Source organism: Nannospalax galili, unplaced genomic scaffold (assembly GCF_000622305.1).
Source record: "Nannospalax galili isolate Female #2095 unplaced genomic scaffold, S.galili_v1.0 scaffold342, whole genome shotgun sequence".
In the NCBI taxonomy this organism is placed as follows: Eukaryota; Metazoa; Chordata; class Mammalia; order Rodentia; family Spalacidae; genus Nannospalax; species Nannospalax galili.
In genome coordinates this window covers 447,127-473,896 of record NW_008349359.1, presented here as the reverse complement: position 1 = coordinate 473,896, position 26,770 = coordinate 447,127, and the positions used below count along the sequence as shown (strand labels likewise).

General features: G+C 49.0%; 3 protein-coding genes across 6 annotated transcripts in view; 1 reads left to right on the top strand and 2 right to left on the bottom strand.

Annotated features, from left to right (window-relative positions):
• Positions 1 to 21,024, top strand: part of Dnajc17 (DnaJ heat shock protein family (Hsp40) member C17) — a 46,510-nt gene extending 25,486 nt beyond the window's left edge. Inside the window, exons 2-11 of the mRNA XM_008846773.2 lie at positions 9,178 to 9,247; positions 9,600 to 9,658; positions 9,928 to 10,015; positions 12,182 to 12,267; positions 12,513 to 12,609; positions 13,088 to 13,131; positions 13,474 to 13,551; positions 14,070 to 14,150; positions 14,599 to 14,709; positions 20,838 to 21,024. Coding sequence (XP_008844995.1) covers positions 9,178 to 9,247; positions 9,600 to 9,658; positions 9,928 to 10,015; positions 12,182 to 12,267; positions 12,513 to 12,609; positions 13,088 to 13,131; positions 13,474 to 13,551; positions 14,070 to 14,150; positions 14,599 to 14,709; positions 20,838 to 20,954 — 831 coding nt within the window. The 3' untranslated portion in view covers positions 20,955 to 21,024. The remainder of the gene's footprint in view (positions 1 to 9,177; positions 9,248 to 9,599; positions 9,659 to 9,927; positions 10,016 to 12,181; positions 12,268 to 12,512; positions 12,610 to 13,087; positions 13,132 to 13,473; positions 13,552 to 14,069; positions 14,151 to 14,598; positions 14,710 to 20,837) is intronic.
• Positions 14,739 to 19,254, bottom strand: CUNH15orf62 (chromosome unknown C15orf62 homolog). Of its 3 annotated transcripts, none has more exons than XR_003851668.1 (2): positions 17,746 to 19,254; positions 14,739 to 16,092 (listed from the first exon to the last, which is right to left on the bottom strand). XR_003851668.1 is itself a non-coding variant. In XM_029570251.1 (2 exons), the coding sequence occupies exon 1, from the start codon at positions 18,332 to 18,334 to the stop codon at positions 17,807 to 17,809; it is 528 nt and encodes a 175-aa protein (XP_029426111.1). In that variant the 5' UTR covers positions 18,335 to 19,254; the 3' UTR covers positions 14,739 to 16,092; positions 17,782 to 17,806. The 3 variants fall into 3 exon arrangements, 2 of the variants coding, with proteins under 2 accessions (XP_029426111.1, XP_029426110.1); XM_029570251.1 differs by having other exon boundaries at positions 17,782 to 19,254; XM_029570250.1 differs by lacking the exon at positions 14,739 to 16,092 and having other exon boundaries at positions 16,958 to 18,368; positions 18,460 to 19,254.
• A 674-nt stretch (positions 21,025 to 21,698) lies between the features above and the next one.
• On the bottom strand, positions 21,699 to 25,967 carry Gchfr (GTP cyclohydrolase I feedback regulator). Of its 2 annotated transcripts, none has more exons than XM_008846771.2 (3): positions 25,838 to 25,967; positions 23,396 to 23,490; positions 21,699 to 21,831 (listed from the first exon to the last, which is right to left on the bottom strand). In XM_008846771.2, the coding sequence occupies exons 1-3, from the start codon at positions 25,871 to 25,873 to the stop codon at positions 21,726 to 21,728; spliced, it is 237 nt and encodes a 78-aa protein (XP_008844993.1). In that variant the 5' UTR covers positions 25,874 to 25,967; the 3' UTR covers positions 21,699 to 21,725. The 2 variants fall into 2 exon arrangements, with proteins under 2 accessions (XP_008844993.1, XP_008844992.1); XM_008846770.2 differs by having other exon boundaries at positions 21,699 to 22,152; positions 25,838 to 25,966.
• Positions 25,968 to 26,770: the final 803 nt, after the last annotated feature.

Genomic DNA, 26,770 nt, shown 5'->3' with positions numbered 1-26,770 from the left:
TCTGCCTCCTGAGTGCTGGGATTAAAGGCATGCGCCACCACACCCGGCTGAATCTAGGGTTTTATACATGCTATGCAAATGTTCTACCACTGAGCTATATTTACAATCCTTATTAATATATATTTTTTTTCAAATTTTTTTAAATTGTATTTGTTTTTATTTTATGTGTGTGAATATTTTGCCTGCATGTATGTAAGTATACCATATGTGTGCAATGCTGGAAGAGGTCAGAGTGGGCATCAGATTCCCTGAAAATGGAGTTAATGATGGGTGTCAGCTGCCATGTGGGTGCTAGGAACCAAGCCTAGGTCCTCCAGAAGAGCAGTAAGTGCTCTTAACCACTGAGCCATCTCTCCAGGCCCTTTTTTCAAATCATTAAAAAAAAAATTTTTTTTTTTTGGTCTTTTTGAGACAGGGTCTCCCTGTAGCCCCAGCTGGCCTGGAACTCACTATGTAGACCAGGCTGGCCTTGAACTCACAGAAATCCACCTGCCTCTGCCTCCCGAGTGCTGGGGTTAAAGGCGTGCACCACCATGCCCAGCCTAAAAATTTATTTTTATTTTATGTGTATGAGTGTTTTGCCTGCATGTATGTAAGTGCATCCATCCATACAAGGCCCTTGGAGGTCAGAAGAGGGCACTGGATTTCCAGGAACTGGAGTTAGGGACAGTTGTTAGCTGTTAATGTGGGTGCTGGGAACTGCTGAGCCATCTCTCCAACCCCCTCTTATTAATGTTTTCTTTTTTATTTTGAGACAAGGTTTCACTAAGTTGTGCAGGCAGGCCTTGAATTTGTAATCCTCCTTCCTTAGCCTCCTAATTAGCTGAGAATAAAGACCAGCAGGCCTAGCTTGAATAAACTATATTGAGAATTGAGACCAGAAATTTTTTCAGGGAGTTTGTTTACCTGTTGAGAAATTCTTCAGCTTCCAGTCACTTCTGGAGGGCTAAACAAAGTTAGCCAGTTTGCAACAAAAAAACACCAAAGTCCATACTAACTGGTTCAAAGTCAAAACTAGCCTTCTAGCCCTGGCCAGGGCAAGCCTAGCTGCTAAATATAGTAATAACTAATTAATCCATACAGATATGCTTGACCAGCATTCTTAGACCTGTGGGTTTTGGGTCATGGCCACTCTGGTAGATCTCAAGCTAACTACTCGTGCCTGCTACTCTTTGAATAAGAGTGTTTCAGAGCCCCCTGGGGGCCAGCCAAGCACTGAACTTTAAAACTACCTCCAGTAGACTTGAAATCAGTCTGTCCACCCAAAGAATTCAAATTAGGTTTGCTTGTGTCCCCTGTGCACCAGGGGTCTATTCCTGAGGTTCCTCCAGGTCAGTATTCTCCTGTGCTGGTGTAGTGGCTTACAGGGTTTCCAGGAGTGGGTGAGGGAGAGCTTTGTGGACTTTGTTTTTGAGGTGGGGTTTCACTTAGCTCAGGCTGGATGACCTTGAGCTCTTAATTCTCCTGCTGTCACCACACCCATCTTGAGGTTTGAGAACTTGTTTGGAGTGTCTAGTTTTCTTCAGGTACTTCTTACTGACTGTCTGCTTTAATCCTTCCCACAACCCTAGGGTATAGGGCTTGATTTTCTCACTTTGGAGTTTTAGTGAGATTCAGTAATTTGGCCAAAGTCAAACTGTTACTATAAGGAAGATTCTGAATTTGAAAATACTTTCCTCACATTCTGGAATTTTCTGTCTTTTGCTGAGATGTGTTGCCTTGTTTATTTCTTAATGGTATTTTTTTCCTTTTATCACTTAAGCTATTGTAGAAAGTAAATACCAATAACAACCCTCTTTCCGGAATATGTTTGTATTTTCATCTGGCAGGGGTGAAGGTCCTAGTTCTCTATTTGACCTTCTTTGATACTACTCTGGGGTATCAGATGCTTCCTTGCAGGCTGGTGAGAGCGGAAGTCTAGTCTCCTCAGCCTTTAATGGTACAAATGGGGGGACAGGGAGCCACTGGTATTCCCACCATGGCTGACTACTATAGATTTGTGTGTGTGTGTGTGTGTGTGTGTGTGTGTGTGTGTGTGTGTGCGTGTGTCTGTGTCTGTGTGTGTCTGTGTGGTGCTAGGGCTTGAACCCAGGGTCTTGACCATGCTGGGAAGCACTCTGCTTCTGAGCTATATGGTTTTTGCCTGGCATAATGATTGCACTTTTTGGGTTTGTTTTTTGTTTTGTTTGTTTATTTGTTGAGACTGGGTCTCACTATGTAGCCCTGACTGGCCTGAAACTTGCTATGTAGCCTTAAACTCACAGAGATCCGCCTGCCTCTGTCAAAGGCAATTGCACGGGTTTTTTTTTTGTTGTTGTTGTTGTTAGTGGATTTAGTATCACAAGTAATTCCTCTTTATGCTATGAAGATGATGATATCTACCTCAAAGGATTTTTGTTCATTGTTGATATATTGAGAGAAACTATTCCTTAGCCCATATATTTCTGTGTCATAGTTCAGGAACGTAGGTTATTGACAAACTTCAATGGAACTCAAGCCAAAGAAAAGCTTTGCATTCCAAAATCACTTTGTATTCTGAAAGACACTTGGCATTCCTAGCTCCTCAAAATCTTTCATGGAATTATGATTTCTGTGAAAATCTTTCTTTCTTGATTCATCCATGCCAGACTCCACACTAACATCCTTCCCAGCCGACGTAGAAATGCATGGTGTTCCAGAAACACACAGGTGTGAGCTTGCCTTCAGGAACAGGTAAGGGTTAAAAAAAATTAATGCATAAGCCGGAAAGGTGGCACACGCCTTTAATCCCAGCACTTGGGAGGCAGAGGCAGGCAGATCTCTGTGAGTTCAAGGCCAGCCTGGTCTACACAGTGAGTTCCAGGCCAGCTGGGGCGACAAGGAGACCCTGTCTCAAAAAGACCAAAAAAAAAAAAAATTAATGTGTATAAAGCACTTCAAACAGAACTTGTCTTGTGGTCAGCAGTAGGTAAGTGTTAGCTACTATTTACTATGTTGGAATTTAAATGATTTCTGACATTCTGTTATAAATAATGCCATAATTGATCAGTGTTTCTATATACTGTGTAAATTTGCAGATTATTCTTTAAATTATAATCTTTTTATTAAAATTTTTATATATTAATGTTTTGCCTACATGTATATGTGTACCATGTGCATGCAGTACTCACAGAAGGCAGAAGAGGGCGTCAGGTCCCCTGGAACTGGAGTTATGGATGATTGATAGCCTCCATGTGGATGCTAGCAACTGAACCCCAGGCCTCTGCAAGAGCAGCCAGTGTTTTTAACCACTGAGACATCTTTCCAGCCCTTGCATTAGAATCTTAGACATGGTCTTGCTTGCTAAGCATGATGACACACTATAATCACCACAAATGATGGTGAATCTCAAATTCAAGACCAGTTCTGACTATAAGGTGAGTTCTAGGCCAACCTGGGCTACACAGGGAGACCCTATCTCAAAAAACAAACAAGCTAGGTGTGATGGTGCATACCTCTAATTTCAGCACTTGGGAAGGAGAAGCAGGAGAATCAGGAGTTCAAGATCATTTGCTCCCTATTGAGTTAAAAGCAAGCCTGGGCATCATCATGAAATGATGTGTCAGCACCTCCCACAGACAGTAACAATACTTTGGTTGGGGTTTTTCTGGTGGTAGCAGTAGTGGGGTTTTTTTTGAGACAGGATCTCACTACGTAGCCTTGGCTATCCTGGAACTCACTATGTAGACCAGGCTCACAAAGATTCGCCTGTCCCTGCCTCCCAAGTGCTGGGATTAAAGGTGTGTGCCACCACACCTGGCACATTTATATTTTTAAAGAATATTCTCATTCTCCCCCCCACCCCCGGCCCCGAGATAGGATCTCATGTAGTGAGCTGAACACGACCTTGAACTCTTGATCCTTCTGTCTTCATCTATTTAGTTTTTTGGGGTTTTTTGTTTGTTTGTTTGTTTGTTTTTGGTGTTTTTGAGACAGGGTCTCCCTGTAGTCCCAGGCATCCTGGAACTCACTATGTAGACCAGGCTGGCCTTGAACTCACAGAGATCTGCCTGCCTCTGCCTCCCGAGTGCTGGGATTAAAGGCGTGCGCCACCACACCCAGCTCTATTTAGTTTTTTATTTGGTTTGGATCTGTGATTCAGAGTCTCACCATGCAGTCCTGGCTGGTTTGGAGCTCACCATGTAATCAGGTGGGGCTTGAACCCTTGGCAATTTTCTCTGCCTCTCCAGTGCTGAGATTCCAGGTATGTACTACCACATCCAGCTACCAGCTTCTTTATATTTTTTGTGGTGTTTTACTTACTGAAAAAAAGCAAATAAAAGACCTTAAGATATAAAAGAAAAAGGTTAATAAAAGTTGATTTAAAAATTAAAAGCAGGGACTAGAGAGATGGCTCAGTGGTTAAGAGCACTGGCTGCTCTTGCAAGAGGCCCCAGGTTCTCTTCCCAGCACCCACATGATGCTAACAACTGTCTTACTCAGAAGAGGGGATCTGATGCTCTCTTCTGATCTCCTCAGGAATTGTATGACATAGGTGCACTTACATGCAGGCAATACACTTGTACACATAAAATAAAAAGAATAAAGTATTTGAAAAATAAAAGGGAAATGCAGCTGTGGGCTTGGGAGAGGATGTGAAAGATTGAAAAGGAGAAAGACAAATGGCACATAACCTTGAGGAAAAGATGATGAGCAATGTGAGACTCTAGAAAACTGTCACTGCCCTTTCCCTATCATCGTATTGTTTTTTTGTGGGGAGAGGGTGGCTGGGTGGAGACAAGGTCTCACTCTGTAACCCAGAACTTACTACACAGCCAGGCCGTCTCAAATTCACAACAATCCTCTGGCCTCAGTCTCCTGAATCCTGGATGGGATTAAAGATGTGAGCCACCATGCCCAGTATATTGTTAATGTTTATTTATGTGTATATATGTGTATCTGAAGGTATATATATGAGTGCAGGTGCCTGCAGAGACTAGAAGAGGGCATAGGATTCCCTGGATCTGGAATTACAGGTGATTGTGAGCTGCCCATCTCGGGTGTTGGGAACTAAATTCCAGTCCTTTGGAGGAAGAGCAGCATGAGCTCTTAACTAGTGACCCATCTCTCCTGCAGATTGTAATTTTTTATATTTTATTTATTCTTTTTATTTTATGTGTATGAGTGTATTGCCTGCATGTATGTGAGTGCACCCGTGTCGTGCAATGCAGTGGAGGTTAGAAGAGGGCTTCGGATTCCCCTGGAACTGGAGTTAAGGACAGTTTATAGCCACCATGTGGGTGCTGGAAATCGAACCTGGGTCCTCTGCAAGAGCAGTTAGTGCTCTTAAACTCTGAGCCATCTCTCCAGCCCCACATTGTAATTTAAAAAATATTTTATTTTATTCCCCCCGAACCAACCTGGCCCCAATATTTTATTCTTATTTTGTGTGTTTTGTTTGCATATGTATGTGCACTATTGCAGTACCTGAGGATGCCAGAAGAGGGCATTGAATCCTCTGAAGCTGAAGTTATAGTCAGTTGTGAGCTGCCACGTTGGTGCTTGGAATCGAGCCCTGGTCCTATGCAAGAGGAGCGACTGCTCTTAACTGCCGAGCCATCTCTCTATAGCTTTGTAATTTTTAATGAGAGAGCAATGGTAGAGAACCAGATAGGCAGTTGGGAAGGTGGAAGGACAAGGAGAAACATCATGTTCACTGTTTTAAGGCCTCAGCAGAGAGTCATTCCAGTCTCTTCAAATTCAACCTGGAAAGCTGAGCTGGCCCTGGCAGGTTCAGGTGTGGGGCTGGCCATGGGCCAGCAGGTGGCAGCACAACCTTGGCGATACTGGGCTGACTGTGGAGGTAACTTAAGTGAGGCACCTGCCCAGCAAAAGACCGCCTTGACAGATACTGGCTGCCTGTCTCTGAAGGTTCCTATTTAGCACCCTTGAGTGTAGAAGTACTTGCTGGTTCTGCCTGAGAAGGCTAGAAAACCAGTCTTGTTGAGCTGGTCCTCCCAGGAGTTAGAGCAGTAGGTAACCTATACAAAATACAGGTGAGCAGCAGAGACCTTGGGAAGCAGAGGCAGATTCTCTGATCTTTACAAAACATCTAGACAGGCCATACATGAAAGAAAATCTTAGTAGCCTTGTTTGTTTATTTTTGCTAATAAAAGAAGTTCTAGCCAGGTGTGGTGGTGCAGGTAATCCCAGCACTGGGGAAGCAGAGGCAGGCGGATCTCTATGAGTTCAAGGCCAGCGTGATCTACATAGCTAGTTCCAAGCCACCTGGGGCTACAGGGAGACCCAGTCTCAAAAAAAAAAAAGTTCTCGAGGGGGCTGGAGAGATGGCTCAGCAGTTGACAGCACTGGCTGCTCTGGCAGAGAACCTGGGTTCAATTCCCAGCATCCACTGTCCATAACTCCAGTTCTAGGGGATCTGACACCGCTACTGATCTCCGTGGGCACTGCACAACATGGGTGCACTTATATATGTGCAAGCAATACACTCATACACACAAAAATAAAAATAATAAGGTATATTTTTAAAAAAACTAAAAAACTTGGAAAAAAAGTTCTAGAGCTTGGCCTGGTGGTGCATGCCTGTGATTGCAGCACCTGGGAGGCTGAGGCAGGAGCATCAAAGTTGAGGTCAGCCTGGACTACATAGTGAGTTCCAATTAGCTTGACTGTATATCATGACCCTGTTTCAAAAAGGTTGGGGGAGCCAGGTGTGATGGCACACACCTTTAATCTCAACACCAGGGAGGCAGAGGCAGGCAGGATCTCTGTGAAGATTGAGGTCCACACAGGGAGTTCCAGGCCAGCTAGTGCCACAGGGAGACCCTGTCTCAAAAAGACAATAAAAGGGCGGTGGGGTGTGTGTGTATAATATAGGTTTGTGCATAGCTATACTCCTAGCCAATTGGGAGGCTGAGGAAGGAAGACCATGACTTTTGAGGCCATCATGGGCTACACAGCAAGACTCCATCTCAGAAAACCAATTAGGGTCTTTCTCTCAATAACACCCCCTTCTCCCGCTCAATATTTTTTGAGACAAGTTCTCTGGAACTCACTATGTATCCCAGTCTTGCCTCAGCCTTTTCAACTGCTTAGATTACAGGCTTGAGGTTCCCCTCTCAGCCCTGATGACACTCTGAGAAAAAACAATGCATATGCCCAAGTGTCTGTAGCTATTTGTTTTCTCTATTGATTTCTTTTCCTTTCTTTTCTTTTATTTATTTATTTTTGCCTTTTTGAGACAGGGTCTCCCTGTAGCCCCTGGAACTCTCTGTGTAGACCAGGCTGGTCTCAGACCCACAAGTTCTGGGATTCAACACCTGGAAATTTATTTTCTTTTAAATTTTATACCTGGTACCTACCTGTCTCACTTTAGCCCTAAAGTGAAATTTTACATTACATTTATTTATTTACTTATTTGTATGTGAGTGCACATGCGCCATGGTATGCTTATGGAGGTCAGAAGACAATAGGACAACTTGCAAAAGTTGGTTCTCTCCTTCCACTAGTGGGTCCCCAGAGATTGAACTCAGGTTGTCAGGCTTGGCAGCAAGTACCCTTACCCACTGAGCCATCTTGCCTGCCCCTTAATGATCATTTTTGTTTTGTTTTTATTTTTAGATAGGGTCTCACATAGCTCAGGCTGGCCTGGGACTTGTCATATAGCCCAAGATAGCCTTGAATTTTTGCCTCTGCCTTCTGTGTGCAGGGATTACAGGCATGTACCACCATGTCAGACTACTGTATGTTTTTAATGGATCTCCTTGTTGATGGAGGTTTTGCTGGTTCCACTGGGCATTTAAACATTATTGCATTGAGTATCCTTTATATATTTATTTTGACCTACCTCTGAAGTCCAAATTCCTAGGCTGGGTCAAAGGGAAAATATATTTTAAAGTTTAGTCACTAGAGTTGGTGAGGTGGCTCAGTGGGTAAAAGCACCCGTCACTAAGGCTGCCAACCTGAGATCGATCCCCAGGACCCACATGGAAAAGGGAAAGAACTAACTCCTGAAGGTTGGCCTCTGACTTCCACATGCATGCAGTACAGGAGCACAAAATAATAAAAATGTAATTTATTTTATTTTTTTAAATATTTATTATTTTTATTTTATGTGTCTGAGTGTATTGCCTACATGTATGTGAGTGCACCCATGTCGTGCATTGCTGCAGAAGTCAGAAGAGGGCTTCAGATTCCCCTGGAACTGGAGTTAAGAATGGTTCATAGCCCACCATGTGGGTGCTGGGAATTGAACTCAGGTCCTCTGCAAGAGCAGTCACTGCTCTTAACTGCTGAGCCATCTCTCCAGCCCTGTAATTTTATTTTATTTATTTATTTTTTGTCTTTTTGAGACAAGGTCTCTCTGTAGCCCCAGCTGGCCTAGACCTCACTATGTAGACCAGGCTGGCCTTGAACTCACAGAGATTGGCCTGTCTCTGCCTCCCAGGTGCTGGGATCAAAGGTGTGCACCACCAAGCCCAGCAAAAATGTTAAAAATTAGTGGCATTTCTGTGAGTTAAAAGCCAATCTGGTCTATATAGCAAGTTCTAGGCCAGCCAGAGCTACACAGTGAGACCCTGCCTCAGAAACAAAGAAAAACAAAAAATTAATGCCAATAATAGGACACCTATATGACACTTCTGTCACCCAAGGCTCAGGGACCATTGCAGAAGAGGGAGTAGAAGTATTTTAAGAGCCAGAGGTGGTAGATGACCACAAGGAAACAGAGTTTTCCAGACAGCTGGGAAGGACAGACTCCATAGGCCTTTATATATATGACAGAGTATATGAAATCCAGGGGGTGAGACTGTAAGAGAGGTGCAGATAGGGGAGAGGAGCCTAAATATGATCAAATTATATTGTGTGAAATTCACAAAATTCAATAAAAAAATTTTTTTGTGGCTAAACTTTCCTTCAGAAAACTTACCCCAGCTCCCATGTCCACGAAAGGTGTGTATGGTAGTTGTTTGCAAATGGCTGTACCCAGACCAGGATGCTATGATCCTGCCCTTCCAGGAAACTTTGATATGGGTATTGATGAGGCTGAGCACTCAGCAGGAACTAGGCCCTGGTCTTCTTGTGGGTGGCATTGGCCATCTTCCTCCATGGCCCATGCCTCCCTCTTGCAGCCCTTTAGATGGGCATGGTTTTCCTGTCATCCCTGTGGTGGGAGTGAATGACTGTGTCTTATTCTTCTAGGTGAAGAAGGCATATAGGCAGAAGGCGCTGTCCTGCCACCCAGACAAAAATCCAGATAATCCCAGAGCAGGTGAAACTCTTTCAAGGGCTTGGGGAGGAAGAGACCTGCTCACTTGACACTGCACTTTGCCTACCTAAGGCCTGTGTATTCTGGAGATGTAGGTGCATATGGCCTGCCTTGATCAGTGGGATCCCAGGGATTCAATCCCAGGGAATCACTCTACATGTATTAGGGGTGTCCCCAGTCAGTTGGGGGTACACTTACTATTCACTGCTGGTCTGTCACGTGCTGTTGGCTTTCTGTCCTCCTGCGGCTTCTTTGAAGGGTTTTTCTGAGGAAGCACATGATCACCACATCCATTTTTATTTGTTCTTGGTTTTTTGTTTTTTGTTTTTTGTTTTTTTTTTGTCTTTATGTATAGCTGAACACTTCCACCAGCTTTCCCAAGCCTTGGAGGTGCTGACGGATGCTGCAGCGAGGGTAAGTACCACCTCCTTTAACTGAATTATCCCCGGTGATTAGAGATTGCTGCTGTCTGTGGCCATACCACCCTGAAGATGTCTGGTCTCATCTATCTCAGAAGCTAAGCAGGGTGGGCTTTACTTGTACTAAGACGGGAGAGGCCTTGATGCTCTGCCACATGGTACAGTATTCACTGTCTAAGCTCAGAGACCCTGATGGTACTGGGCTGGGGGCTCTGTCCTTTTTCTCTGGCTTACTTTCTGCTCTGTGTTCCTTTTTCTTGCCAGGCTGCATATGACAAGGTGAGGAAAGCCAAGAAGCAGGCAGCAGAGAGGACCCAGAAACTTGATGAGAAAAGGAAAAAAGTAAAACTTGGTAGGTGACATGTCACACTGTGACTGATGGCTTCCCTGGGCTATTTTCTTATTTTTTTTAATTTTTTTAATTTTTTGTCTTTTTGAGATGGTCTTCCTGCAGCCCTAGCTGTCCTAGAACTCACTATGTAGACCAGGCTGACCTAGAACTCATAGAGATCTCCCTGCCTCTGCTGGGACTAAAGGCATGCACCACCATGCCTGGCTCCATGGGCTGTTTTCATTAGTCTCCCTTACGTTTCTTTTTGGGGCCTCTTGGCCAAAGCTCTGGGCAAAACTGTTCAGAGAGGTTGTTAGGTCCTTGAGACGCTTTAGGAAAGATACCAGTTACTGGTTTATTATTAAAGTTGAGAAACTTACCAGAGCAGGAACTTAAACTGAGAGTCCCAGGCTGGGTCTTTTGTCATTGATTCTAGTCTTGTCTTCCCACCAAAGCCTTCACTCTGGGAAATTTCCCCAGAGTCTCAAGGAATCAAAGATAGAATTCAGAGCCAAGTGTAGTGGTGCATACCTCTAATCCCAGCACTAAGGAGGCAGAGGTAGGCAGATCTCTATGAGATTGAGGCCAGCCTGGTCTATATTGGGAGTTCCAGGCCAGCTGGGGCTACAGAGAGACCCCATCTCAAAAAAATAAAATAAAATAAAAAATAAATATATGCACATTTTTTAAAATTCAGTTTTAAAATATTTTATTATTTTTATATGTATAAGTTTATTGCCTGCATGTATGTAAGTGCCCCCATGTCAAGCAATGCCCATGGAGGTCAGAAGAGAGTGTCATATCTTCTGGAACTGGAATTACAGATGGTTGTTAGCTGCCATGTCAGTGCTGGGAACTGAACCAGGGTCCTCTGCAAGAGCAGCCAGTGCTCTTAACCACTGAGCCATCTCTCCAGCCTCTTATTTATTTTGTGTGGGCATGTGGGCATGTGCCTGTGTATGCCAAGGAGCACCTATTTGTAATAGAAGACTACTTGAGAGCCAGGTGTAGTGGCACATGTCTTTAATCCCAGCACTTGGGAGGCAGAGGCAGGCGGATCTCTGTGAGTTCAAGGCCATCCTGGTCTATATAGTGAGTTCCAGGCGAGCTGGCCTACATAGTGAGTGCCAGGACAGCTGGGGCTACATATAAAAAAAAAAAAAAAAAAAAGACAGGGTCTCTCTCTCTCTCTCTCTCTCTCTCGTCTGTCTCTCTCTCTCGTTCAGGCTGGCCCAAACTATGTAGCACAGACTGCCCTCACACTGAAGGAAAATCCTTCTACATCAACCTTCTGGATACTTACAATGTAGGCCTGAGCTACCACATCCAAGTGGTAAATCAGTTTTAGAACAATTTTATCAACTCAGTAACACTGGTCCAGGTTCTCTGTACTCAATTTTCTCTCTTATGTTTCCATATATTTTAATTTATGCCTATACCATCCTAGTGCATCCATTTCTCTACTCAAAACAAACAAACAAACAAATGGGTTTGGTGTGGCTCAGTAGTAGAGCAGTTGTTTAGCATGTGCAGGGCCCTGGTTTTGATCTTCCGAACTGGAGCAGGGTGCAGTGAGTGGAAGTTCCAGGTAAATAAAGTAGGCAAAAAGGAAAGCAGGGAGTCTCAGGCCTGAGAGAAGAGTTTGTCATGACAGCTGGCCTAGCACAGGGCTTCAGCAATCTTCCCTTGGTATGTGAGAAGTATACAGGACCAATTTGCCTATCTTTGGAGAAGCTACTGGAGCCAGAGCCACAGCCACAGCGAGGTGTGCCACAGGACAGTGAGGTGGCAGGATGGGAGACAGTGAGAGCTTGAGCTCAGTGGAGAAAAGAATCAAAGCAGAGGCACAGATCAGGCTGTGGTGTCAAGCCACAGGAACACAGGCTAGCAGCTCTACCCACAGGCATCCCTGACACACTGCCCTGGGCTGTTCTCTGTTCACTGTGTGGAGAGAACCTGCTTGGTCAGTGTGAGCTGTTTAACTCTTCCAGACCCCTGGCTGCTTGGCAGGAACCCAACCCTCTTCTGTGTTATGTCCTTTTGCAATAAAGTATGTGGGCACAGTGGGAGGTTACTATATGCTGTCATCCTGTTTAAGATGTTGGGGAAGCATCCAGAGCTGGGGTGGACTGAGGTCATGGCAGGTTTGTGCAAATTAGCAATTAGGCCACTCAACCCTTTGTCTAGATCTGGAGGCCCGGGAGCGCCAGGCCCAGGCCCAAGGGAGTGAGGAAGAGGAAGAGATCCGGAGTACCACAACACTAGAGCAAGAGGTGAGCATCCAGACCCTGTAGCTTGAAGGCCCTCCCAGAGGAGGGGGAGGTGGGACCTGGGTAATTGTAGTGTTGGGAGAGCTTGTTCTTTCTATCTTCTGTGGGAGCTGGGTGATTTATCCCACTCACAGGTTGCTGAGCCCTAGCTTGCAAGTGGAACCTCCCAGGGACCTTTACAAGGTGAGCCAACCTAGAATTGGATCTGCACAGAATTGTCATCCCACCCTCCATCCCCCACCCTGCAGATTGCACGCCTGCGAGAAGAGGGTTCTCGTCAGTTGGAGGAGCAGCAGAGGCTGGTCCGGGAGCAGATCCGCCAGGACCGTGAGCAGAGGCTGAGAGGTGAGAGTACACCCTCTCCTCTGCCCCCTCCCCTCCAGGGCAGCTGTACCCCACCCTGTTAAGTGGCCGTGCTGGCTGCTTGGTGAAGTGGTTATGGAGGTTCTGGCATGTGGGCCCCCCATGGCATCCATAGCATCCTACTGCAGCACATGCCGCCTTTCTCTTCTTCCTACCAGTTCTTGGGGTACTTGGCCTCAGTGGAACCATATGCTGTGTCTCTGCCTCTGGCCCTCAGGATGTATTCCCAGCTCTTAGTCTGAGAAAGCCAATAGGTGGCCTTTAGGAGATGACTGAACAGGCCACCCAGGGTAGGGTGGAATTGCATCTACCTTTCCTACTAGACCTTCCTCCTAGGCAGGAGACATTGGCCTTGGTCAGGAGTAGCCTTTTTAGTTCCTCTGGATTGGTACCACCTCTCCTTTGTGAGAACCTTGGACTCTCTGAAACTTTACCTTTCTTATTTTCTCAATATTTTCAGATAAAACAGAAAGTACTGAAGGCAAAGGAACACCCAAACTAAAGGTAAGTCTGGTGGGATTTGTGGACCACAGCACATCACCTCAGCAAAAACAGGAACTTCCCATGGGAACAGCACTGCTCCATATCCTTTCCATCCTTCAGTGCCCTGGAGCCCAGGTCTGCTTCTCAGAGCTTTCCACAGCAGTGTGGGAAAGCCCTCAGAAGCCCTTTGGAAGGGTTCTTACAAGGCAGGAAGTATGTTGCAGGGCTGATCTCACAGCCTCCCTCTCAGTTTCCAAGAGGAAAGCGTGCTTTGCGTGGTCTAGATTACAGGGGGCTTTGTGTCTGCTCAGGGTGGCCGGCTCACTTGCAGGTCTGGTGGTATTGTTGGTGATGTCTTTTCAGCTGAAGTGGAAGTGCCAGAAGGACGATGAATCCCAAGGTGGCTACTCCAAAGATATTCTCCTGAGGCTTCTGCAAAAGGTCTTCTCTCCAGACTTCCACTTCCTGTTGTCTCAGCCCAAGTAGCCCAAACGCCCCTGGACATCATTAATGTCGCTTACTCTTTTTTTTTTTTTTTTTTTTGGCTGCCTCATAACTATGGCACAGCCTACAGACTTTCTCTAGGCCAGTCCTCCCATCACTTGAGTTGTCCTGTGCTCCCCACGCCTGCTCTCTCCTTCCTGCCTAGGCCCAGGCCTTTCCCTGAAGCACAGGGTTTGTCTGGATGTGCTGGGAGAGAGGAGGTGGTTCACCTGGCACGACCCCTCCTCTTCCTGCCTTCAGCAGGCAGTGGCTGCTGTGCCACTGTGCCAGCCTAGGTTCCAGTGTTTTCTTCATCTCTCCTATAATGTCCTGTGTACCTAGGAAAATGAAACACCTTAATTTACTCTCCAGCCTTACCTCTCTGAGCCCCTAAAAATAAGAAGTTATTCCAGGGCTGGACTCTGGCACAAGCTAGGCCACGCTGACTGCTTACTATGGCTCTCTCATCCTCACAGTATGGGGAGGTTCTCAACCTGGTGCTTTCCAGGAAGAAGGCAGGCACTGCCATAGTGGAGTTTGCAACTGTCAAAGCTGCGGTGAGTGCTCTGTGGGGTTTGGGCACACTGTCAACTCTATCTTCTGGGTAGGACTGAACTTTATGGGTCCTCCTAATTAGGTGACCCACATTCCTAGTGTAGGCCAACTCAAGTCTAGTCTTCTGAAGGCCCCTGACTCTCAGAATTGGTAGGAGAATGCTCTGATCTAATTTCACTCTGGCTGGCTCCATACAACACCCTCATCCTGCACCAACTTTGCCTTCCCATCCTGCATGTTCCTCCTTGCTCCTCCAAATCAGAAAGCGCATCCCCTCCCCTCTCCCACCACAAGGTTAGAGCTCCAGCATACCATTGTTTGCAGGTAGCTGAGGTTGCCTAGCTCTGCATGGGGAAATAGAATGCTGGTTCTGGTCTTTCTGTGGCGTAGAAAGAGCCCCTTATGGCTGATGGAATGGATGGAACAGAGACCAGATACTCTGTTTGGTAGGAGCTGGCAGTCCAGAATGAAGTGGGACTGGTGGACAACCCTCTGAAGATTTCCTGGTTGGAGGGACAGCCCCGGGGCACAGTGGGCCCCATCCCCCAAGGATTGTCAAAGGTAAGAGGCCCGAGTCGCCTAGCTGGGCCTGCTGGGGGTTTGGGGCCATCCTCTTCTACTCTCAGGCCCTTTCTTCCCAAGTCCAGATTGGTGGGTGTTGAATAGATTGGTAGGTCCAGTAGCCCAAGCAGGAAGGCTGATTTCCTGCTGATCCCTGTTCTCTGAAGACAAGAGGGACCCTATACCATATAATTTTCTTTCTTTTTTTTTTCCCTGACCATGGGATCAAACCTGGGGTCTCACTCATGCTTAGCCTACATTCCGTCACTGAGGTACACTTCCAGGCCTACCCAAAGGTTGGACCTTATCTTCCATGTACATCTCCTGTTGGCACTCTCATCCCCCCGAGAGGGCACCTCTTGCCTGGTGGCTCTTGGTGTGATATAAAGGATTTGAGCTTAGACAGCCCAGTGCTGGGCAGAAGGCGTAGCAGGCAAGTAAGGAGGGCAGCTGTGTCTTTCCCCAGTACTTCAGTTTTCCAGGGGTGTCTCTGGCTGCCTACTCACGGACTGACTCTGAAGAAGCACATCTCTAAAAATGGCATCAGTCCCATGCAGAACCTGGGGTGCTATGGTGCCCCCCTTGTGGCAGTGTGTACCTTCCAGCTGAGTGGGTCCAGGGCTGCCTTAGTCTTTGCAACTCCACAGTGGCTTGTGTTCACCCTGGCCCCCATGGCCCACTGTTTTTCAATCTGACTACAAAGGCTGGGGCACAGGGCTCCTTGACACTGCTGTTCTCCATATTGGAGGGATTGACTGTTTGGGGGGCAGGAGCCAGCAGCCTGGCTTTTTCCTTTTCAGAAACAGCCTGGGTATTGTTGGGTCCAGAGCCTCTCAGCAGGTTAGCAGGATCTCTGCTCCATTACCTGTCTCAACACCTTCCTAAGGCATTGGAAGCTTTCTGGGAATGTGTCCCAGACCCTGGACAGAGGAGAAACATGAAGTAGCCTAAGCCCAGCTCAGGACCCTGTATTAAAAGAGGCTTTATTTCCTCATCTTTAAGTCCCAGCATTTCACAGCCCAGGTAACACTCCATTGGTCATGTTAGAAAAAACTTTATTGTCTCCTGGATCCAGAGGAAACTTTTTGCTCAGCACCTCCACACAAGAGGAAGAAAGAGGAACGCTTTGATTTGTGGAGACAGCATGTCAAAGCTTCCCTCTGCCTTCTCACCCTGGGAGAGACCTGGGGTTCAGACCCACATTGTCCAACCAAGTGCTGCTGGAGTTCTGGATTCAGATCTTCTGGCTAGGCCACAGGGTGGGGCAGTAGCACAACTTGAGGTCTTGGCCTGGTTTGGGTAAGGTAGAGCCCCACAGTCCTGGTGGAGGATTCTAGAGCCTCTTCATGGTATAGTGTCCATTCACTGATCCAGTTCTCCTCTCTGCTAGGAAGGAAGTCTGTTGTTTTACAACATTTCCCAAAGGCTCCTGTACATGATAGTTGTGGGAATTCCCCAAAGCACTCCTTTGCAAGCTGGCAGTCCTATAGCTGCCTCCTCAGGCATCAGGGACTGCTCTGGGAGGTCTGTGGGCAGGTTGAGTCTCATGCCCTCTCTGTTACTGATTGTTAGGCTTTTTCCCTGCGTTTTACTCTGTGTACCTGCTCTTGCAACCCATGGCTGGCGGCCTATGCTTCTGATGGTTCCACACTGGTGTGGCCAGCACTCACCAGTGGACGTTGGTCCAGCAATGTCAGTTGCCCTGTCCAGTATAGTAACCATCAATCGGGTGTGGCTATTGAGCATTTGGAATGTGGCTAGGGGGCTGGGATGTTGCTCAGCTGGTAGAGTGCTTGCTTAGCATGCATGAAGCTCTGGTTTCAATCCCCAGCACCACGTAAAAACTGGGTGTGGTAGTGCACACCTGTAATCTCGGCACTCAAGAGGTAGAGGCAGGAGGATCAGAGGTTTAAGGCCATTCTTGTTAAAGAGTGAGTTGGAGGTTAGCCTGGTTTACTTGAGATCCTCAAGGGGAAAAAGTGGCTAGGATGACAAGGAGCTAGATTTTCTTCCTTCTTTTTGTGTATGTGTATGTGTGCCAATGGTGTGTGCATGTGTATGTGTGTATATGAATGTTCGTGTGGGGGTGTGCACATGCATGAATGTGCGTGTGCATGTAGAGGCCAGGGGTTGATGTCAGGTGTCTTTCTTGGTTCCTTTTTTCTTTTTTCTTTTGAGACAGGGTCTCCCTGTAGCCCCAGCTGGCCTGAACTTGCTGTGTAGAGCAGGCTGGCCTAGATCTCATAGATCCACCAGCCTCTGCCTCCTGAGTGCTGGGATTAAAGGTGGTGCTCTCCATTTTTTATTACTGAGTCAGGGTCTCTAGCTTGAACCTAAAGTTTGCCAGTTCGCCAGTCTAATTAGCCAGTTTGCCTCAGGGATCCCATCTCTGCCTCCTGAGCACTGGAATTCCAGGTGGGCTGCCATGCTTTTGTATGTGGGTGCTGGGGATCTGAACTCCAGTCCTCACACTCGCAACAAATACTTAATCCATTGAGCCATCTCCACAGCCCCTGGAACTGAATTTTCAATTTGATTTTACTTCAATTAATTTAAACAGCCATATGAAGTAAGTGGCAGCCACATTGGACAAAGGCAAGCCTGTCTTCCCTTTCCTCTCAGGCCTGCCCACTTTCCTGCTTGTTTTTTTTAAGACAGTGTCTCACTACATAGCCCTGACCAGCCTGCCTACTTTACTTCTTGATCTCAGTTGGACCACTTCTTCCTAGATGTGTCCTGTTGATTTTCTGTTGACAGTGGTTTTAGAGGCTGGTGTAGGGTACTATCTGTTCTGCCCAGTCTGTGTCCTACACCTTGACTCGCCCTGTGCCATCTTGTCTCTCTGACAGGGTCCTGTGGTTACAGGGTGTGGCTTCCTTTTACTAGCCTCTCCACCTTCCTTCAGGGCTCCTACCAGAAAGGGACCCCCCCCCCCAATTGCATTCCCAGCTGACCAGTCCTTCCACCCTGGGGTGACTTGGAGAACTGGTCAGCACCCAGTCCTATCTCCACCAGTTCCTTTAGCCCCCACTGTACCTTCCCTGGGTCTTCAGGCTCCACTCCTCCACTCACCCCAGCTTTGCCACCCTCAGCTGGGTCAGAAGCGGGGCTCACTGGGGAATTGCTCCCTCAGCATCTGTAGAACTTCCTCCAGAAGTGAAATCCCTAGGTCCACTTTGAAGGAGAAAAAAGGATCACTGAGGTCCGGAGCAGGTGTCCTTGGGAAATGGGAAGTGTCTGAAAGGTCCTCCTCTGAGAATTGGTGGAGGGGGCCTGCCAGGGAGATCGCTGAGGGCAGGGTAGCAGTGTAGGCAGCAGTGTAGGTAGCTGGGGGCTCCAGAATGTTGGGGCAGCTGGAGCTCTCTCGGTAGAGGCGAGGGGGCTTGGGTGGAGCCAGCAGGGTGGCTCGGGGCTGCTCGTCCCCCCACAAGGGCAGGCGCCGGCCATCTGGCCTCCCTTGCAGTTCTCTGATGACTTCTCGGTTGCTGTACTCCTCATGGTCGCCACCAGCAGTGCTGGCCTGGCTAAGCACGCTGCCCTGTCGCCGAAGTCGCCGTGGCCGCCCCAGGGTCAGTCGCTTGAAGAGGGAGGCATTGCGGAAGGAGCCTTTCCGCCAAGTCTCCATGGGACTCCTGGGAGTCAGCAGTCAGACCTGGTACCTAAGAAGCCCATAGAGGAGTTCAAGAGCAGCTAGAGACCATTTGGTACCTGCCAGAGTTCTGAATGCCAAGAACCAGGGAGAGCCCTCACCGGCTAGAAACAAACAGTGCTTTCTGCTCAGCGTGGTCCTCTGACCTGCATCTTGGTGGTGAGACAAGGCCTGGAGAGCAGAGCACCAGGGAACAAAAGTTCCCACCTGGATGAGAGTGGCCGGTTACTTGATAGACGTGTGGGGGGAGGCAAATGACAGAGTAAGAAGCAGCACTTACGGAGCAGAGCAGGAACAAGGTATAGGCAGGGCAGCCAGGTGGCAGGGCAGAACCTTCACTGCTGGCAGGGGAGCATGTGAACTTTCCACAGGTCAGTGGCAGCTGGGCCCCTGCTCATCCTCTCTCTGGTGGCTCCCAGCGTGTGCCCTGTCTCCTGGTCAATGTAGGACTGTGTCCTCTCTGCCGGCAGCTGTGGGACTGATTAGTGGCTTGGCTGTTTATGCCAGTGTGTGGTAGAGAGATATATTTTGTTTTCAGCTGACTCAGTCAGGTGGGAAGCCGGTTTCATGCTCTGAGGTAATTGTAGCATCAGTAGGCCAGGCTGGGATTGGGGCACCTGTGACCAACACCCCAGGGCAGTGGGAAGCTTTGGATTCCTCTGGGGACAGCCCTGCTTGGTGTGTCACTAGCTTGCTTCCTTTCTAGTCACAGCCCCACCACCTTGACCCCAGCAGGCCTGCCGGGCTCTGTAGCCCCAAATATCTCTGGGAGGAACCCAGGGAGGTGTACTAATTGAAAGGTGAGCTTTTGGAACAATTGCTGGGGAAGGAAGAGAGACCTGCTGGTGTGGGTGACTCAGCCTTGGGGCTGGATGACAGGCCCTCATTAGCAGAGCCACAGGAAAGCGGGGGGGGGGGGGGGGGGGGGGCAGGGAGAGGGGGGGGGGGGGGGGGGATATGTAGAAGGTGTGTTAACGGGAACAGCCCCATGCCTATAAAGGCTCCACTCCTCCCAGGGCTGCCAGTGGCATGCCAAGGGTGACTTGAAGTTTTTTCGGTAGAGCAATATTAACTTGGGGCAGGAGTGCTGCCTTCCCCACAGCCTTGACATCAGTGTGGCCCCTCAGTTTCTTGCTCTTGCCATCCCAATACCTCCAGCGATTGAGGGTCAGGGCCCTGCTGCTCCCATATCATTGCTCCTTTCCCTCCAGCTGCAGGGCCTCATTTGGGGTCCCCTTCTGTGGAGAAGGCTGGGCCATGTAGGGTTGCCTTGAATTGTCAGTGGTTGTTGTTAGAGTGTCTGAGAAGGGCTACTCCTGGCAGGGGGCATGTATAAGGGTAGGGGGACTTCCTGTTTCTCTATACCCCTTATTCCAAACTGGTTGGCCAAGGGCTAGCAGCTTAACTCCAGCCACTCCCGTCTTATTCCCTGGGTCACTGAGCACTAAGCTGCCTTGTACAGGATGACACCAGTATAGAGTGCCACCGGCAGGGCTCCACAGCTCTCTGCTACAGATAGGCCACTGCACTTTCAACCCCTGGCCTGGCTTGCCTCTGCCAACTCAGATGGGTTTTCCATCTCTCTAAACAGCTGTTGGAACACAAGATGGTCTCACATTTTCAGCCACACTGAGGGAGGAAATGATCTAATTCATACTATTGTTCTTATCAGAGTGTGGAGTTGGCAGCTCAGCTCTGCTGGAGAACGGTTTCACTACCCCATCTTTGGCTCATTGAGGTGTTGTTTATTGTTCTTTACATTATTAAAGTATAGCCCTCAATACCCCACACTGCTAACAAGAACATAAAAGCAAGCCACAGACCTTGCCCTCCAGGAGCCCTGTGTGTATCTTTACTTGGCACGCTGCTCTCATGCTTGCTTTTCTCATCTTCTGAACTTTGAGGCTGTGTGGCTGGCAGGACTTGCTTCTGCATTCTCAGCAGGAGCCAGATCTCACCGGGACTGTGCACATTGGGACAGACCACATGGGAGCAAAACATATGGGGACAGTGCACATGGGGGCAGTCCTCCGATCTATGCCCAGCAGAGCCGGCTGGGTCCCTGCACCTCAGACCTCTGTAGTTAGAAACCTGCCAGGCGGAAGCCATGAGTGGAGAGAGAGGGTCAGATAAAAAGCTGAGAGGAAATGAACCAGGCCAGTGCAGTAGGAAAGTGATTCACAAGGAAGGGCTGAACCCAAGCAAGCTATAGACAGATATGATCGGTCTGGGTAAAGGAAGGTAGTGGGAAAAGATTAGAGATGAGCCAAAGGGAAGCGTGGAGGAGAGAGCCTGGAGAACAAAGGCCTGCTCCCTCTAAAGGAACCTGGATGGATTGGAGTCCAGAAAGCCCCAGGCCTTCCCTCCTGCCCTTCTCCATCCTTGGCTTTTATTTAGACTTAGCTCTAACTCATCTTGAGTCTAGTCTGTGGGGCTGTGCCCTACTGCCCTGACTCTTCCCTGTCCTCTCTGTCCCCAGGGCTCAGTGCTGTCAGAGAGAGACTACGAAAGCCTCGTCATGATGCGTATGCGCCAGGCAGCCGACCGGCAGCAGCTGATCGCCCGAATGCAGGAAGATGGGGGGCAGCCCACGTAGCCTTGGTTCTAGTTCTCCCACCCCTCAGCCCTTTTTGGAAACAGCACCAATAAACTTTTTTAAAAAACAGTCTGCATTGGGGGCTGGAGAGATGGCTCAGCGGTTAAGAGCACTGACTGCTCTTGCAGAGGACCCGGGTTCGATTCCCAGCACCCACATGGCGGCTACGAGCCGTCTTTAACTCCAGTTCCAGGGGAATCTGAAACCCTCTTCTGACCTCTGCAGTATTGCACGACACGCAGTACATGCAGGCAATACACTCATACACATAAAAAATATATATATATATATATTTTGGTCTTTTTGAGACAAGGTTTCCCTGTAGCCGCAGCTTGCCTGGATTCGCTAATGGAGACCAGGCTGGCCTCTAACTCACAGAGATCCACCTCCCTCTGCCTCCCAAGTGCTGGGATTAAAGGAGTGTGCCACCAAGCCCCGATAAAAATTAAAAAAAAAAAAAACAAAAAAAAACACAGTCTGGGTGTGGTGGCCCATGCCTTTAATCCCAGCACTTGGGAGGCAGAGGCAGGAGGATTTTTGTAAGTTCGAGGCTAGCCTGGTCTACATAGTGAGTTCCAGGACAGCTGGGGCTACAAGGGGACCCTGTGTCAAAAAACGACAAAAACAAAACAAAATATGCTGGGCTGGGCTCTTTCACAGAAGGCCCCAGTCAAGCCCTTCCTCCATGGATGGGAACACACCAACAGAGAATGTCACATTTTTCAAGTCACTGCACAACAGAGCTGAGGAACAACCACTCATGAGAGCCCTTTATTGGCTTGGACTAGCTGTGCAGGAGCCTCCTGACCAGGTCCAGGGGCTGTGCTCTACTGGGCTGTCCATTTCTGGCCTGGGCAGCTTGTCTTCAGTACAGAACCTACAATAAAAGCCAGAGTCAGGCCTGTAGCTGGAGGGCAACTGGGAACACCAGGACAAGGGTCTGCTGTGCCCCACCAATGGCAGCAGGACTTCTGAGGCCATTAACTGCCCATCAGTGTTGGGCCAAGGAAGGTGACAATTCGAAAGAAATGGGCAAGGCTCTTGGTGGCCTATCCACAAGTCAGCATGAGCAGATCACTCCTTGTGCAGGCACCACACCAGCGTCTGGCCCACCCCTGTCATGCTCAACACACGGAAGCCCCTGCGCTCCAGCTTGTCGAGAACTATGCGAGGTGGGTCGTTGACGTAGTACTCACAGCTGTAAAGAGAAGGGGGAAGGTGGCATAAGGGGACGCAGCCCCCAAACAAAGCTGGCCTCTGCTGAAATGTCAGGCCTGTTCAGAAGGTCTCGTAATGACCCATTTGCTGGGCACTTCTGGGGTGACGAGCTAAACTGCACGTTTCCTGTCGCTCTGCTTCATACTTCACATACATTATTCTCCCAACAGCCAGTGAAAAGGCCATTACTGTTCCCATTTATACATGAGAAGATGGATACCTGCCCCATCTTAGTCTTAGAACCACCACATGTGCTAGTCTGAGCACCCCACCATTCAGAGGAGCAGCCTGCTTCCCCTGGGGCTCAGGCCCCTCTGGCTGCCATGCAGTCCCAAAGCAAGAAGTTTGCCCCAAATAGCTCCTGACTCCCTGTGACATTTAGTGGCACGGAGAAAAGCTTGCTTTCCTTCAGGTTGATGTGTAGAAAGGACTGTGAAGCCCATAAGGGGCTCAAACCTCAAGCTGGGCATCTCTTTTGTTTTGAGACGGGGCCTCCCTGTAACCCCAGCTTACCTGGAACTCGGGTAGACCAGGCTGGCCTCTATCTCATAGAGATTATCCAGCCTCTGCCTCCCAAGTGCTGGTATTAAAGGAGTGTGCCACCACACCTAGCTAAGTTATATATCTTGAAGCAAGTATCTCCTGGCGAATGATGGGACTGGCTTCTGCTCAAAGCCCTGACCCAGGGAGCTGGGGACCTGTTTGTCTTGCACTAAGACTCTAGCAACTCTCAGGATTCCTGAATCTGTTTGATGCTTCGCCCTTACTACTGGCAGGACAAGAGAGCAGAAAAGGAAGCAGTGCTGTTTAGACATGGAGAAGGTGTGAAGGAAGCTGAGGAAAGTGGCAGAGTGTCCAGGCAGCCACTAGCTAGGAGGAGGATCCAGGTGTCCTGCCCCATTTCCAGGGCTTGAGTTCTGTCTCTCAGCCAGCCCTTCAAGGCAGGCTTGTCTTTGTTGATGGAATCTAGTTAGAGCTGAGGGCAAGGCTAGGAATAGTCCACTACAGAGGCCTAGACTCGGACAGGCAGTCTTAGACTTCCACTAAGGATGAGCTACTTTGGCTGGGGTCTTGTGGGAAGTTCTCACTAAGCCTTGGGCTGTGTGGGGGGCTGCAGATGAGGCCGAGCCCTCCAATAGCTATTGTTTTGGGGCTTGATGGTTGTATACAGGGAATGGACAGGACTAGGCACTGCCAGGGAGAAGGAGCTGACTTCTACTTACAAGTTGTTTCCTAGGACACTTCTCTTCGAGGCTCCCAGATGCTGCATCAGCTCTGGATCTGAGTGCTCATCGCCCACCATGGTGGGGCCCACCTCCTGTAAGAGAAGCCACAATGGCTGCTTGGCTGGCTGCCAGCTAGATGTGGCAAGTCTTGCTTTCCTTCTTCTCCTGCCTGCTGGCCCTGGGCATGCTGCACATAAAGGGGGAGGCAGTGGTGAGGATCTGTGGTGGTAGAGCACAGCTGGGAGGGGAGCAAGGTGGGGTCTCCCCAACTCCTCCAAACAATGCTTATTGCCTCTAAACACTGCTTACTTATTGGCTCCCTTAGGCCAGGTACCACCAAGCCATGTTTGTGTGTATCTGTACCATTTCTTTTGGAGAACAAATGAAAACACATGTCCATATAAAAATTTCAACACAGGCAGGCACAACCACCACCCAAAACAACAAACAACAAAAGCACATACATAAATATTCATAGCAGTAAACTTGGCAAGCCTGCACTCTTAATACTCAAGAGGCTGAGGGAGGAGGACCTGGGCTTTGAGGCCATCCTGGGCTACACAGTGAGACTCTTGGAAAAAAAAAAAAAAAACAGTGTAGCCTTACAGTGGAATCTGACTTGGCTGGAATGCCATACTGATACATCCATCCTACAATGTGAATGGAACTTGAAGACATGTGAGAAAAGCCAGACCCAGAAGAGCATAATCACAAACACAAGGTAAGTTAGTTGGGCCTGAGGACATTAGGGGAAGTGAGCCACTGTTAATGGACCCTGTAAGTATATGTTGTTGATGTTGGAAATGTTCTAAAATTGATTACAGAGATGGCTGCACAGCTCTGCAGATGCTTTTTTAAAAAGCTGCATTGAGGGCCAGAGAGATGGCTCAGTGGTTAAGAGCCTCAGAGGACCCACGTGGTTCCCAGCACACACATGGCAGCTAACAACCATCCATAACTCTAGTTCCCAGTGATCTGACTCCCTCTTATAACCTCTGTGGGCATTGCATCACACACACACACACACACACACACACACACACACACACACACACACATACATGCAGGCACAACACTCATACACATAAAAATAATTTTTTTGGTCTTTTTGAGACAGGGTCTCCCTGTAGCCCCAGCTGGCCTGGAACTCACTATGTGGACCAGGCTGGTCTTGAATTTACAGAGATCTGCCTGCCTCTGCCTCCCGAGTACTGGGATTAGAGGCATATGCCACCATGCCTGGCACATAATATTTTTTTAAAAAGTGCATTTAATTGTAGATGTTCATCCAGTGAGTGCTTTCGTATTGTATTACATATCAATGAAATTGTATCTAAAAAGAAGAAAGCCAAGAGCTGGAGAGATGACTTAGTGCTTAAGAACACATACTGGGTTTCCAAAGGACACAAATTCAATTCCCAGTAACCATGTCCCTTGACTTTGACTCACAACCACCTGTAACTCCAGCTCCTGGGGATCCAATGCTTCTGTCATCCGTGGGCACCTGCATTCATATGCACACGGGCACACAAATACATAATTAGAAATAAAAATTAAAAGAAAACCAGGCTGGTGGCACATGCCTGTATTCTCAGCACTTGGGAGGCAAGACCAGCTTTCAATACACAGCAAGTTTGGGGCCAGTCTGGGCTAGATGAAACTCAGTCTCAACACACACAAAAAAAAAGAATTAAAAATTATTATTTGAAGACATTTTCGAGTATGGATTCCCAAGTCCAGAGAGGAAATCTGGGGAAAGAGCCCAGCAATCCATATTTAACCATACAGGTGACTGATTCTCAAACTACCAGCCTCCAGGCACTGCCAAGACCTGTCCTGTTACATGAAGAACCCACTACTTTCCCTTCATCCCAAGGGCACTGGGTGCCCACTGCTGGGGTGCTGGGACACTGGGAAGCAGGAAGCGGGAGAGGGGACCCTGCTGCTTAGCTGGGGGCCGTCCTATATCATTTGGAAGCTTAAGAGGGGGCTTCTGAAACAACTAGCACCTCTTTCTCCAGGTGAGGCACCCCCTCCCACGGCCCTCTCCTTCCTCACAAATAGAGTTCTTTCTGCGCTTCAGAACCAGCCCTTACTGGAGTCTAGAGGCCCAAGCAGCTGTGCGTATGGCCAGGGGCTCCGCACAGGCTCAGCGACTTTGCACCGCCTTTTCCTCTCAAACCTTGTTCCACTTTACGTTGGGGAGCACCTCCGTTCCGGAGCCGGACACCGGATGCAGCTCTCATGGAGCCAGGGCGCCTTGCGTGTGTCTGCAGACCGGCTGGACTGGGTCCTTGCAAGCACCCCGCCCTGGAGTTCGCCTCCCCCAGCTGGAGCCCGCGCTGCGGGGTCGTGTCTGCGCGGTTCCTGGCCAACCCCCACCCCCAAACCCCGGGAAGGAGGTGCAGAGTGGTGGTCGCGGCCCCCGCGGGTACTCACTATGCGGATCTGGGTGCTGATGAGCAGGTAGGGCATGGCGCGTGTCCTGTGGGATCCCACCCGCGGCTTCGGGCGACGCGATCAGAGTCCTGTTACTCCGGCTCTGTCTAACCGCAGCAACCTCCTCGGAGCCGCCTCCCGGACCCGCCAATCAGGAGCGCAGTACGGGTGACGCGCCTCGAGACCCCGCCCGCCGCGTCCCGGGGTTCCACCTGCAGCTCCAGCGCAGCGCTCCAGCAGCCCTGATGACCTGCTGGAGGGGTGACCCCGCGGAGGTGGCCGAGACACCGCCAGGTTCAGGTTCCACAGTTCTGCAGGTCCGCGCCGGCTCTGGGCCAGGCTGCAGTCCATCCCGGGACACCCCGACGGCGTCCGCGGACCCCGCATCCTCTGGCCGAGACGCGTTCCCAAAAGATAACTACCTTTCACTAGAGGCGGGGTACGCCGACTGTCGGCGTTCAGTGTGCCGCTCCGCCTCCGGGTTCTGTGGCTTTGAGTGCAGCAGCGGTCCTCGCTTTTCTCTGGTCCTACAGGTTAGTCTGTGAAGCACCCGCGCACTTGACTGGGTGCAGCCAGATGACTGTAAATGGGTGGAATCTGGTCTTCGGGTGGGGAGCCTGGTGAGATGCTGGGAGACCCGGCGCACTCGCAGATCACAAGTTAACGCCTGGGCTGTGAAACAGCGGCCCCCCGCACCTGCCACCAAAGTAAGAGCGGCGAGTTCACAGTTAGGCGCCCACACCCGCATCCAAAATCTAACAGCAGTGACTGGTTCCCTAAAAAGCAAAGCAAAACAAAAACACCCTGTGAACCTCCTCCCCTGTCTGGTAACGCGCACTTCAGAGGGCAACGAAAGGCTTAGTGCACTGTACCTCCAACCCTTCACCCACCGCCTGGGATAGGGCTGTAAGAGAGCCTAACTGCTTTATTATT